This window comes from Lasiodiplodia theobromae, assembly GCF_012971845.1.
Source record: "Lasiodiplodia theobromae strain AM2As chromosome Unknown scaffold_7, whole genome shotgun sequence".
NCBI classification, from domain to species: Eukaryota; Fungi; Ascomycota; class Dothideomycetes; order Botryosphaeriales; family Botryosphaeriaceae; genus Lasiodiplodia; species Lasiodiplodia theobromae.
Genome location: NW_023336563.1, coordinates 15,755 through 28,583, shown reverse-complemented (window position 1 = coordinate 28,583; position 12,829 = coordinate 15,755). Strand labels below are relative to the sequence as shown.

The following is a 12,829-nucleotide window of genomic DNA, read 5'->3' as shown; positions in this document are numbered from 1 at the left end:
CGCTGCGGCGGCGCGACGTGCCCGGTCCGTTCTATCCCGATCCACGTGGGCTCACCTGTCACGCGTTTTAAGCACTTGCCTAGGTATTCAGCCGTTCAAAACCTTTCCCCTCCCGCGCGAGAAGTCTACCTCCGCTCGGCCACAATATCTCACCCCGTTGCAACTCCAAAGTCACCAAGGGCAAGCCTGTGGAGCCTGTCGCACATGACCAAACCCACGTCACCCGCCAACACGCCTGCGCCTCACTTCGAGCAGCGCGGATAAGTACAGCGCCAATCTACGACAGCAGCCAGACATCTCCACCGCTGCACACTCCGCTTCATACCTTTGAGCTTGCGTCGCATCACCTCCACCACACCCGTTGCGACAGCATGTGTCCACCTTCCCAGGATAAGCGCAACCGCCACAGAAACCGCAACAAGCGCAAGGAGACGAAGATGCGTATGAGCAACTATATCGACGATGCCAAGCTTAGCACCGTCAGCGCCGCTTACGAGCTCTATGGTTGTGCTATCAAGGCCATCCTATCCACTCCTGACGGCTACATCATCGAATGGGACCACGATAGCGTCTGCGCCACGCTCCATGCCGTCAGCATCAGCTACTTGCCTGACAGCACTCTTACCATCACAGCAACCTTCCTCGATAGTGACGGCTTCTTATCTTACGCCATGCTTCAGGCTGTCAGCGTCAGATACGAGCCGAATGGTGACACTACTCTCGCGACAACGTTCACAACTCCTGGCTGGTTTATTCGCAGCCCGATCATCAATATACCCCACCAACAACAGACTGGAAGTTTCGAGGGAGAGTCAAACGAGCCGATCCAGCATGCGCACCCATACAAATCGGAGATTGACAAGATCGAGAAGTTGGCCCAGAAGGCGGAGGCTCTTGGAGATATGGTAGAGAAGGAGTCGGCGCAACTGAGGGACAATGCGGCGAGACTGTTGAAGTTGTTCAAGCCATCTAAGCTCAGAGAAGAAGAAGAGTGAGAAAACTGTGGTGGCTGACGGAATTGTCGTGAGATGGGATAACTTGAAAGGAAATTCGCTGGGCCAAGTTGCTCCACGTCATGAAGAGCTCCAAGGGAGCAACAAAGCGCAGTAAAAGCTTTTGGGGGAAAGATGCGCTCATCTGGCTCACAGCATCCATTTCCTGACTTTTTAGGAAATGTAGCTATACAGGAAATGGGCAGAATCCGCGATACATGGTAGCTAGACACAAAAAAGACTAGACATTTTCTTTTCGTATCTCTTTCAATCGCCCGCTTTGTGTGACTGACGTACGCAACAAGCTGTATTACCTAGGTGCTTCCACTCAATTGAACAAAGGAGTGAGACGGCGACAGCTTCCTGGGATTGAAATGAGTTAGAGAAGAATGGAATATGGAACGTCTGAAATGATAGGTAGAGATGTCACGTTGACCGTTGATAGTCACACTTCAAAAGAGAATCGCGTCTCCCCTCTCTGATTTTCCATTCACACAGACACAACATTGCCGTGCCTTTTCCGGACCAGACGCAGCAAACAGACCACAGTACTCGTAGGCATAGATTAAGTAGGCGAAAATAAGTCCGCAGCATCCAATGGCTCCATCCGCCAAATATCAACCCAAACACCGTGCTCAAAGCGCTACAAAAAAAACCATCAAACACCCCCTCAAAGCCTCGCCTCCCCCCTCCTCCTCACACTCCCACTCCCACTCCCACCACCCTCAAACCTCGGCAACCCCCCCACAAACCCCTCCCACTCCCCCTCCCCCAGTATCGGCACCCTCCCCCTCAAATACCCCTCCACTCCCAACCCCCCCAACAACCCATCCAACCTGCCCACCAGCCTATCAATCGCCCGCTCCTCCCGCGCCATGATCGCCCGCCTACTCTCGCACCCCTCGACGCCGTTCTCGACGAACCAACTCGCTCCCCTGACCGCCACGCCCGCCTCGAACAGCGCGAGCAGGTCGGGGTCGACGCCGCTGCCGGGAGCGGCGGCGCCGTCGTGGACGAGGCGCCAGCCCAGGGCTTCGACGAGGGGTTGGGCGAGGGGGAGGATGGAGGCGTTGAAGCGGGCGGAGCGGTGGGAGGAGGAGGAGGAGGTGCTGTCGGAGGGGGAAGGGGTTGACATGATTTCGGCGGCGATGGCGGCGGCTTCGGCGAGGAGGCCGGCGGAGTAGAGGGATGGGAGCGAGTCGGGGTGGGGCGAGGGGGGCAGCGAGTAGCGGCCGAGGAGGAGCTCGGATGTTAGGCCTGTAGGTGTGGGATGTTAGTGGCGGTTTTCTTTTGTGGGGAGACGGTTTCGTGGGTTGTGTGGATGGGGAGGGGAGCGGAGAGGGGAGGAGGTGCGGGCTGTGGATGGTTGGAGAGCCTGTGGCCGGATGTAGATGTGGCGTAAATACGTCCGGACACAGGGCTTGACCATCCGAAAATGAAGACCATAGCCTTCTACGCAAGACGCCAAAGGTTGACACCTCCTGCAATCCCTCGTAGTGGAGAAACGGCGAAGTGTTGCTGGAAGGAAGCACTTACGAATACTCAACGCCAACACATCGCCCTCAGCAATCGAATTCCCGCGCATATCCATCTGCGCCCTCACAATGCCATTGTGCTCGAACAAGCCCTGCGCGCCGCACCGGTCCGCCAGCTGCACCAGCGACTCCTGCGCCATGCACGTCACGCCCGCCTTGAACGCGGCCGCCACACCATGCTTCACACGATGATCCTTCGCCTTCGTGAACAGCTCCGCACAATACTTCGCCCCCGCCTCAAACACCGCCGCCTGCGCCAACGCATGCAGAATCGGCCGCTGCTGCGTGCGGAACTCGATAATCCGCACCTTCTGCCCCTTCGGCCCCGTCACCGTCCTTCGCTGCGAGTACCGCCCCGCGATATACGCCGCCTGCCTCAGGTCCGCGGCGTACTTCATCGTCAGCGACATGGTGCCGACGGCGACGCGGTGCAGCAATCCCAAAAAATGCTTCTTCGGATTCTCCGGCCGCGCGAACGCTGCCGCCACCCCATCACTGTTGTCCAGCATCGCACCCGGCGGCAGCCGCTTGTGCGTAAACACCGTCACCGCGTGATCGACCGCCGCCGCGCCCGCCCTTCGCGGCAGCTTGATCGACGTCACGCCCTCGGCCATACACGTGCCGTCGTGCAGCTCGACCCAGAACGGCCGCACGCCGCGGTCTTCTCCCCCCACGACCAGCCGCGCGAAGACGACGGCGCCGGCGGCGACGCCCGCCTCCGGCGTCGTCGGCGGCATGAACTTGGCGGCGGCCATGCGCGGCGTGTGCAGCGAGAAGCTGCCATCAGACTGCAAAGTGGCGGTGGTTTCGAGGTGCGCGGCGTCGAGGCCGTGGCCCATTTCGGTCAGCAGGAATTGGCCGATCTGGTCGAAGCGGAGGAGGCGGGCGAGGAGCGGGTGGAGGTCCGGACGGCGGTTGGAGGAGGTGTAGTGGGCGAGGGTGCCGATGCAGAGGTTCCAGTGGATGCTGAGGAGGGTCGAGGCGGCGCAGGTTTGGACGTGGATGCGCGAGGTGTGGAAGGACCAGAAGCGGGGTGTCAGGTTTTTGATGTCGTGGATGCTGAGGTCTGGGGGTGTTTTAGTAGTTGGCCATGGCGTTTGGGGGGGTCAGGCGAAACGTACTGAAATGCCTGCAGAGCAGGCGAGCTTGGTCGTATGCATTCTTGGTCTCCTCTGGTGAGGCGAAGGCCGTGACCGGGATTTGAAATGGTTCCAACTGAAGAAGGTACTCGGCGGTTGACAACGCGGCAGGTTCTATGGTATTCACAGAAAGTGACCCCGTAAAGGGGATTTGGGTTTGCTGCAACTGGGGGAGCTGCTCAACGATCGACATGGTGTTAGAAATTAGAGCTTTCGGAGAAAGTGAAGACGCGCTACATGGCACAGTGCATATCCTCTTAAGTACTCTGATGCTGCCCCTGCCACATGAAGGTAGTGTTGTTGGGATCGTCACATGTCTTCAGCCTAGCTTTAGCGTCTGGCGGTCAACTGGACAAAGAGATCAGCTTCATCTATTGATTTTCTTCATGGCGGTGTAGGACATGAAGGGGCAGTCGGTTGTACGGTGTGATTTCATGAGCTGAAAGATAAAGAAACACCAAGATCAACGCCACAAACACCGGGCGTCATGAGCCATGTAGCGCCCTGATACGAGATTAGCGGTATCACACAGGGCCGCTAGATGCCACCTTTGAGACGCATGGACCAAAGCAAGGCGGTGTTGGGAAAGCAAACATCAATGATTGCCGCTAATGAGTCGCTAGTGTATTTTGCCCTCAACCGGCGCAAAGGAACCACAACCCCGTAAATTGTTTAACACCATCAGTCGTTGATATGCAAAGTTCTAGACACTCCCTGCGTATCCTTCTATGAAGTTCTACAACAAGATGGATGCTCCATTACTGCGTTTTATCACAGGACCATAGCGAGTCCTCCTTACCGCTCCATACCATTTTCAAGGAACGAAACAAGGATTGCGAATGGCTTTTAGATGTAAATGTGCTAGGAAACATGAGAGAGGTGTGTCTAGAGAAATAGCCTTCTACAGAAGACTGCAGATGTATAGTAGAAGTGACGTCAACGTCCGTTCTCGCTGTATTAAAACATCAGACAGTGCTAAATTACGTTTCCTCCAAAGCCAAGCAGCAGTCATACTTGGCTTCTAGATATGCGTTAATAAGAAAAGATTGATTTCCATTAACTTTTAGCCGGGGGTTGCAATAAGGGTCCAACAACCCTGAACTCTGGTAGGTCAACGTATCGGGCCGGCCGCGCGATCGCCGTCCCGAACCGAGCCGGTCAATCGCGAGTGGCGTTTTGATCCGCCTCCGCCATAGCCCGAAAATCCTTAGGCCTTTTTCGATCATCTTCTAGTCAGTCATGTAACTAGCCGAAAAGGGGAAAACTGGGTGTATCGGTGAGAGCTGGCAGCCAGCCTGTCTTCAGCCTCGACTTTTGAATCGACGTGGCCACATGCTACTTGCGCAATTTAGAACATCGTAATCCACATCACCCATCTTATGGTCTAATGCGTAGCGTGACCGGCCGTCGCGCCTATCGCGTCACGTCGAAATTCTGTCGTTCGTTGCGCGATATTAGTGTAGGTGGGAACCGTAGGATTTAAGACACTCAACCCCTGTCTTCCCTCCCTCAGTGATTTTGCTTTCTTGCCAAATGATCAGAACACGTCACTGAACACTGGGTCAAGAATTTCCAGTGAAAAAAAATATTGCACGAGATATGGAAATGTAGCAGGTGTTCAGTTTCAGTCGGCTGACCTTTCAGAAAGTTGCCGTGCCAACAGTGAGTATTTGGAGCACATGTCCTGACGTTCGTGTAGACTGAATGACCATGAAGAAATCTCTAGACAATAGCTTCCACTCCACACATAATTAGACTGCCGTTTTTCACCAGGATAATCCCAAGATTCATTCCTTTTGGAGTCTATCATGGCTTAGTAGAATTCACAAATGATTCATCATCGTGGCTTCCTTAAAGGGCATCCTTTCTTCGTATCTGCCTATATCATATTGCATTGCTGGGCCGATTTTCGAGAACTGCTTGTTTGACGGGTCCGCATTGACGACGTCCAGCCAGGTTGTCAAATTCGGACATTAAGAATCGACGTTACTGCAGACCCACTTGCACAAAGCCCGCGCAACCGGCAGGATAATCGCTTCAGCGCGCTCCACCATCCCTGCCGCGCTTCCTTGCCCGTTTATCTTCGTACATCAACGCATCAGCGCGATCGAGCAAGCCGTCGAGCGTCTCTGGCCTCTCGGGATCAAAGCTCGTCAACCCCAAACTCAACTCGAGCTTGTACCTCTTTTCCCCTCCTCCTCCTCCTCCTCCTCCAGCTCCTCCTCCTCCGTCGTTCCTGCCATTCGCCTCCTCCACCCCCGCCCTCAACCGCCCCAACACCGCCCCACTCCCACCAACATCCGTCTCCGGCATCAGCACCGCAAACTCATCGCCCCCCAACCGCGCCACTATGTCGGACGCGCGAAACGCCTCTCTCAACACCCTCCCCGCCTCGGCGATGAGGCCGTCGCCCGCTGCGTGGCCGTACGTGTCGTTGACGTGCTTCAGGCCGTCCAGGTCCGCGAAGAGGAGGAGCAGCGGTTTGCGGGTGCGCTCGGCGGATGCGAGGTGGTGGCGGGCGAGGGCGAGGAAGCCGCGGCGGTTGTGGAGGTGGGTGAGGTCGTCGGTGGTGGAGAGGGCGGCGTGGCGCTCGCGCTCGATAACGCGGGTGAGGTGCGGGGTGATGGATTGCATGACGGAGGCGATGAGAGACGGCGGGTGCGGTGGTGGGTCTGCGGCGGCGGAGGAGGAGGAGAGAGTAGTGCTGAAGAACTCGAGTACGGCGGTGACTTCGTTGTCGGCGCCCGCGAGCACCGGGAAGACGGATGCGCTGCACAAGCCGCACGCTGCGGCGGCGGCGCGGACGAGTGCGGTGGGGTCTTTCTGGAAGCCGACGACGGACCAGGTCGACGGCTTGTTGCGAGCTTGGAAGACGTGGTCTGGTAAGTACCCTTTTCCGGGGGCGAAGCCCATCTGTTCGATGGCTTGCTTGAAAGGCTCGAAGCGCGCCCCCCCATCCGATGTCCACCACAGATCCGTCGACTCCAGCTCGCCGGCCTCGCTGTCGTCCTTGCGCAGAAGCACGTGGCCTACGGCGTAGTTCCAGCGCGCGCCCAGCAGTTGCAGTAAGCGGGCGAGAGCTTCGCGCAGGCTGCTGGCTTTGTTCACTTCGTCGCTAATCTGTGAGAGCAGTTCGAGATGTTCGGTTTGCGCTAGCAGTTTGGCTTCGAGCTGCTTGCGTGCCGTGATGTTGTATAAGAACGCCATTCCGCGTACGATGGCGCCGTTCTCGCCGCGGATGGGCGCTGTGTGCAAGGCTGCAAACTGCGCGCCGATCCGCACGTCTTGATCGCGAGTTTCGCCCTGGAGTGCCGCACGGAAGTTTTTCTCGATAAGTACGCGGTTGGCGAAGCTGGCCACCTCTTGCGCCAGCTTGCCTATGTAGAAGCTGCTGCCATGCCCTGTCAGCTCTTGGATGGCGCTGCCTTCGGCCAACTCGTAGCGCATGTTGTGGTCGAATACGAGGATGGCGCTGTGCGGAATATTCTGGACCATGACCTGGTATAAGCACTCGTTGGCCATGGCCGATTGCGCCAACTCCCGCAGAATCCAAGCCTCTTTTGCGTGATAGTCGTAGGATCCAAGACCCGTCTTTTCCACCCTCAGTACCTATGCTTTTTCCCAAAGGATCTGAAGAATGCGCAGAATGATCCATGGAATATTATCTTCAGGGAGTATAGAGTATAAAAGCTGCTAGTCGCTAAAAACCAGCAAATTACAAACAAAGAGGGGCGAATATCATGGAATCCGCCAGATACTCCGTCAAGATCATTACTTTGATGACTGGCGTCACTGGACACTATGCCAAAAGTCAGTAGCTATTGCCCAAGATCTGGAGAACATAACAGATGAGACAGGCCCTACTAAACACATTGAGCTACCGCTACAAAACTTTTATCTCGGTCGAGGAAATCCTGGTGGAATCTCTAGGACGACATGTATGAAATTCTCATATCTGGGATATCTGAAGGCGCTGCCTTTATTGGTTGTGAAATATAGATAAATCGTCTTCGCTTGCCCTTGGACGCAGGGGTGGCATGTGAGATGTGTTTGGCCCAGCATTTTAGCAGGGGGTTGGGGGTCATATATAGAAGGCTCACGTACCCCGCACTTCTCTGCTCCCTCGCTCAGAACAAATCAATCCATGGGTCGCGCGCCCCTCATTGAATTGGCTCTAGCCGGCTTCTCAAGCTTGTCTTTTTTTCCTTCCTATAACATTGGCCGGATGCGGGGATAGAGTGTTGAACGCATTCTCATCGCGTCTCTAGCGTTGCGCACCACCGATCGCGATGGACCTATCCGATAACAAAATCTCAAATAACGCCCATGCCGCAAACCTCAGCATATGCGAAAACCACAAGTGCTCCCTATCTCTACCGTATCCGCATCTCTTCATCGAGATTCCCCTGCATCGCGGCAGTGCAACAGCAATCTTGTCCGTTTGGGGCGAGTTCGATCGTAACGAAAAGCCCATCGGGTATGGTCCCGGGGAACGGTCAAGAAGTCATACACATGATGTTTAGCAAGGAATGGATTATCTAGGATGTCGTCGAGTTCACGCTATGTACAGTCAAGAGTTTGCAAAATATCTACTGGAGATAAGTCTTTAGGAGCTCTTTCCACGTTTCAAATCATGAACGTTCAACGAAACCAGAGAAAGATAATGGAGACATAAAACACGGTAAAGAGCTATATTATAGTCACCACAATAGGTTCTGGTAAGCTCTCCAGCGTGAAACGCTTTCATTATCCGCTCCAAGACGCGCAATATCCCAAGACGCACATGTGCTCCATGGACTGTTGGAGATCGCCCGAGAACAAGATACACATTTTCTCCACTGACATTATCTTGCGCAATGAGAAGTAGCTCTACGAAGATATTTTTCGACCCCGGCGAGTCGTATGCCGCAGACGCATGTTTCCTGCGAAAAGTCTTCGTGCCATGGAATATCGGTTTTTTGCAATCGCACTCCTCTAGAAGAGTGTCGATCTTGGGGAAAATGAGGTGAACAGGACGATGCGCCATTGGCTGCAAGAGATATCCGGACTCAGAAGCTATGAACCGCAAGCGAGCAACAGTGATATATCCTACAAGAGTGACGTACCCGCCTTTTGTTTGGCCGAATGGATTGAGCCCGGCCGCTGCACACGCACTGCTCAGAGCTCTAGCATTCCATTCTCTATGATCAGAACCAGTATCAACATCCAAGTCGGGGCTATCAGGCCCGACCTCTCCGCTAAGAGACGCCCATGACCAACTCGGTGACCCTTCGCTACCTGACATGGGCGCCGCGAATCCTTTTCTTACGGACCAACAAAGGGATATTTGAAGGACATTTTCCCAATGTCCAGCAAGGTAGGTCCAGCCAGTAGCTTGGGACACTGCGCTGGCGATCCCACTGAGTGCTGGAAGCTTGTCTTTATCACGAGTGAGGCTTCTCGAAGAATAATCTCTCACTAAGTCCATCCATTGGATGATCAATGATTTGGACCATGCGGCGGGATCGCGTTCGTGTCGTTCGGTGCCATAGATTAGGCTGAGAAGTCGATTAAATTTTGGCGCAGGTCCGCTGTAGGCTCCGGTCTGCACTTGTGAATTTTTAATTTCATGCTGCGGAATCATTGTTGACTGGCATTCCCACACCAGACCACACGCTGAATAATGAAGGGACCGTTTCGACAACGCCGATTCTTGAAAGGCCCATCCACGTCGTCGCAAGGCATTCAAACCTTTGCTGAATACATCCAACCAAGTTGGAATTCTTTCGCAAAAGATGGTATAGGGGTCCATGCTGTTTCTGATGGGCTGGTAGATTGGGTATGATCGACCCAGAAAAGGAACAGAAGGGTTCTCGGAAGAGTCCGCAGCGATGGTGAAGTAGGCCCCTGAATAGTATTGCGCCATTTTCGAGGATTCTATCTCCCAGTCTGTTCAGTCAGCTTCCATACAGGAATAAAACCCATTCGACTAGGACATCGAGAGTTAGGTCAGGCCCTTACCTCTGACATCGTCCTGCACTATACATAGCGCATCAATCCAGACCATCTCAATGCCCAAATTTTGCGAAACCGTCACGGCATTCTTGAAAACTGGAGGAAGGTCCTCCCAGGAAATACCTGTCTTCATTTGTTCCAAGTTGCAAGACAGCGTTCTGAGATTGTTTTCAGATTCCCCGCCCCAACAATAAGAAAGTGCAACGTAGCTTCCAAGTTCTCCTTGAGTTTCAATGAGCTTGAAGTTAGACGACCCAAAGTAAAGCAAGCGGCGAGGCAACGGTGATTGGCTGTGGCTTTCACAGCTCTCATGCCCGTTTACTCGAGCAGTGCAGTCCGCAAGGCAACCTCGAATGAAATTGAACGAGTATTCGTGATCATTCATTTCGAGCGCATTATTCAGAGCTCTCGTAGTGGGTATAGATAAAATCCGAGAAGTGGCTTCTGTATGAAGTTAAACTGCGATGTTTTGATTTGAGGGAAGATCGAGTATACCTGAGGCACTGTAGATGCAAAAAGACATCCCGAGGGCTGGAATATCCAATAAAAATGGAGAGCCCGCTTTAGGCCGATTGTAGAACAGACAGCCATGCAAGAACTCGTCCCAAGACTGCGCTTCTATCGTGTGACGTAAGAGATCGCATATCTGGCAATTCCCATCAACTGTGTTCATTAGAAGTCGCAACTCTATCACTTCGCGTTCGAAGCTCATAGGTGGATCGAGATTATGACAGACCCCGCACTGCTGCGACATATCTATGTTTTTAAGGGCTCTGTCAGTTCAGGGGAAGATAGATTACGTTATGGTGTTGAGGTTACACAAATGAGGGGCAGTTGAATCCTTGCAACTCGCCACGTGAAATTAGACATGTGGCTACATTGGGGCAGATCTTAGGCTTGTTAGATATTTGATGCAAGAATTGTGAAATAGGGACAGTGATAGCAACCGATTTTTGTCGTCTGAATCTGCCATAAATGTCCTCATATTCGTCGTGATGAAGTCACGTGAAGAATGGAGCATCACGTGTTACTACTATATCTTTTAACGAAGCCGTATCCGATTATATTCCTCGATTTCTAATACTGTTGTGGGTCCATAGATAACTGAGCTTCCGTAAGAACCGTGTAGAGTCCGAATCTCTACGGTGCGCCTAGAAAATGTACAACAAGTGTTTGTTTCTTCTTATGGGAAATTAAAGACCACTAATGCTTCAGAAAAACTAGAGAACTAAGCTTTTGTAATTGTCCTTTGTAAATCTTACCTGCGATTTCTCTTAGATGGGCCCCAGTAATGGCCACTCAACCTTCGGCGAAGAGCCTGGCAGGTCGAGAAGCTGGGCCGCATATACCGAAGATAATAAGCGGAAAAAGATCCCATTCCCGAAGTTCCATAACATGACGTGCTTTTCTTTTCTTTTTCTTTTTGGCTGCATTAAATCTACCAGGCCAACTCCGACCGTGCTACGCAACTTTCCGCCTCCAACTTTGAGCAAAATGCCTCTTCTTCCTCTAGCTTACACGTCTTCATCTGGCCGACAACCTTGGGTGTTGCAGGCCAGATCTCTACACCACCCTGCTGTTCCTCTTTTCTCCGATGTTCCATCAGCTCCCTTCTTACAGAATCTTGAAAATGGAGTGGACCCTAATTTCAAGAATAGTAGTGTCAGCCGGGAATCAAAATTTCAAAGACATCGCTTCTTACCTTTTCCTTGTCCGGATGAAATTCTCCATTTGTGTAAACTCCCGAGTTCAAGTTCCGTTGCGCACCAATGCAGAGTTCTTTGTCTTCTTCCAAAACTTGTTTGTAGAATTCACACAAGTCGTTGAATTCCTTGTCGGTTGCATTCTTATGGCGGTACACTTCATTTTCGATCCTACTTGTTGTGGCTGTAACTGGTATCATCCGCTGTATGTAAAAGAAGTGCTCCCTGCAAAGTACCATTAGCAACTCTCAGGCCTCCACTGCATGGAAATAGAACTTACGTAACAGTCACCGACGTGCAAGGAGGGAAGAAAGTGATCGACCTCCGAAACCGATTATCCTCCATATTCTTGTTGATAATCGTGTGCTCCAGACACCCCCTCGCCGGCTCGACGCGGTACTTGCTCACATCCGACACCCCCGCAATGAGCGGATGCGACGTCGGACAGTGGTAGCACTCGTTGTAATTCTCAACCAACCCTTTCCAATTCGCATCGAGCTCCATATCCCACACGTGATCGAACTTGAACTCGTCCTCAAAATCAAACTCCTTCAAAATCGGCTTCTCATCCGCACCCCTGAACTCCTCATCCCACTTCACATCCGGCTCGCCCGCCTGCAGATTCACCCACACGAACCCGACCTTATCAACATGGACATGAATCGGCAGCAATCCATGCTGACTCTTGTCAAACCCGGGCACCGTATCGAACCGCGGCGCCTTCGCCAAGTTCCCGCGCAGCCCGTACGACCAGCCGTGGTACTTGCAGCTCAGCACGCGCGCCGTGCCCGCCGCGCCGCTCTGCACGATCGGGTACGCGCGGTGGCGGCACACGTTGTGGAAGCCGTTGACGTTGCCGTCGCGGTCGCGCACGACGAAGAACGCGAAGCCGGCGTAGGTGAAAGAGACGAAGTCACCGGCCTGCTTGAGGCGGATCGAGTGCGTGAGGAGGATCCATTTGCGCGAGAAGATGGCGCGGCGCTCGAGTTGGTGCAGGCTGTCGGAGCGGTACCAGGATGCGGGCAGGCCGCGGGATGGTGGTGGTGGGGTTTTGGTGTTTTGCTGGTCACTGGTCGACGACCAGTAGTTGAAGAGGCGCCACATTTGGGTTCGGGGCGGTGCGCCAAGTTGGGAACTTCCGAGTTCGGAGAAGCACTTGATCGAAAGGGTGATGGTGTACAATAAGCTTCTTCATTGAGAATCTTGGTTATAAGGTCCAGTGATAAGTTCCGTTATCAAGGGTGGGGTTGCAGTTGTATCGTGGGGTGTTGTGGATCATTCATATCACTCACTTTATCTATTCGTCTCCACTCTGTCTCCGCATCTCCGCTTGACTTCAGTCCACCCCACCTTAATGTTCGTTTGCCGGCAACTGAAAGCAAAAGTATCAACATTCGACCTCATGCTCCTCGGAGATATTGTATGAAGCTTAACAAGCTCTCCAAACCCAATCAGGAAACTCTATC

The 12,829-nt window shown here is 53.3% G+C and overlaps 4 protein-coding genes across 4 annotated transcripts; 1 reads left to right on the top strand and 3 right to left on the bottom strand.

The window, feature by feature from the left end:
• Positions 1 to 371: 371 nt before the first annotated feature.
• Positions 372 to 995, top strand: LTHEOB_2678 (uncharacterized protein; the record flags this gene model as incomplete). The annotated part of the gene is made up of 1 exon (XM_035511516.1): positions 372 to 995. The coding sequence occupies one exon, from the start codon at positions 372 to 374 to the stop codon at positions 993 to 995; it is 624 nt and encodes a 207-aa protein (XP_035363404.1).
• Positions 996 to 1,662: 667 nt separating this feature from the next.
• Positions 1,663 to 3,859, bottom strand: LTHEOB_2677 (Acyl- oxidase protein; the record flags this gene model as incomplete). Its single annotated transcript, XM_035511515.1, has 3 exons — positions 1,663 to 2,249; positions 2,529 to 3,593; positions 3,649 to 3,859. The coding sequence occupies 3 exons, from the start codon at positions 3,857 to 3,859 to the stop codon at positions 1,663 to 1,665; spliced, it is 1,863 nt and encodes a 620-aa protein (XP_035363403.1).
• Positions 3,860 to 5,703: 1,844 nt separating this feature from the next.
• Positions 5,704 to 7,188, bottom strand: LTHEOB_2676 (Diguanylate cyclase YegE; the record flags this gene model as incomplete). The annotated part of the gene is made up of 1 exon (XM_035511514.1): positions 5,704 to 7,188. One exon carries the CDS (start codon positions 7,186 to 7,188, stop codon positions 5,704 to 5,706), a length of 1,485 nt encoding a protein of 494 aa, XP_035363402.1.
• Positions 7,189 to 11,098: 3,910 nt separating this feature from the next.
• Positions 11,099 to 12,467, bottom strand: LTHEOB_2675 (Cytochrome p450 oxidoreductase; the record flags this gene model as incomplete). Its single annotated transcript, XM_035511513.1, has 3 exons — positions 11,099 to 11,302; positions 11,363 to 11,588; positions 11,644 to 12,467. The coding sequence occupies 3 exons, from the start codon at positions 12,465 to 12,467 to the stop codon at positions 11,099 to 11,101; spliced, it is 1,254 nt and encodes a 417-aa protein (XP_035363401.1).
• Positions 12,468 to 12,829: the final 362 nt, after the last annotated feature.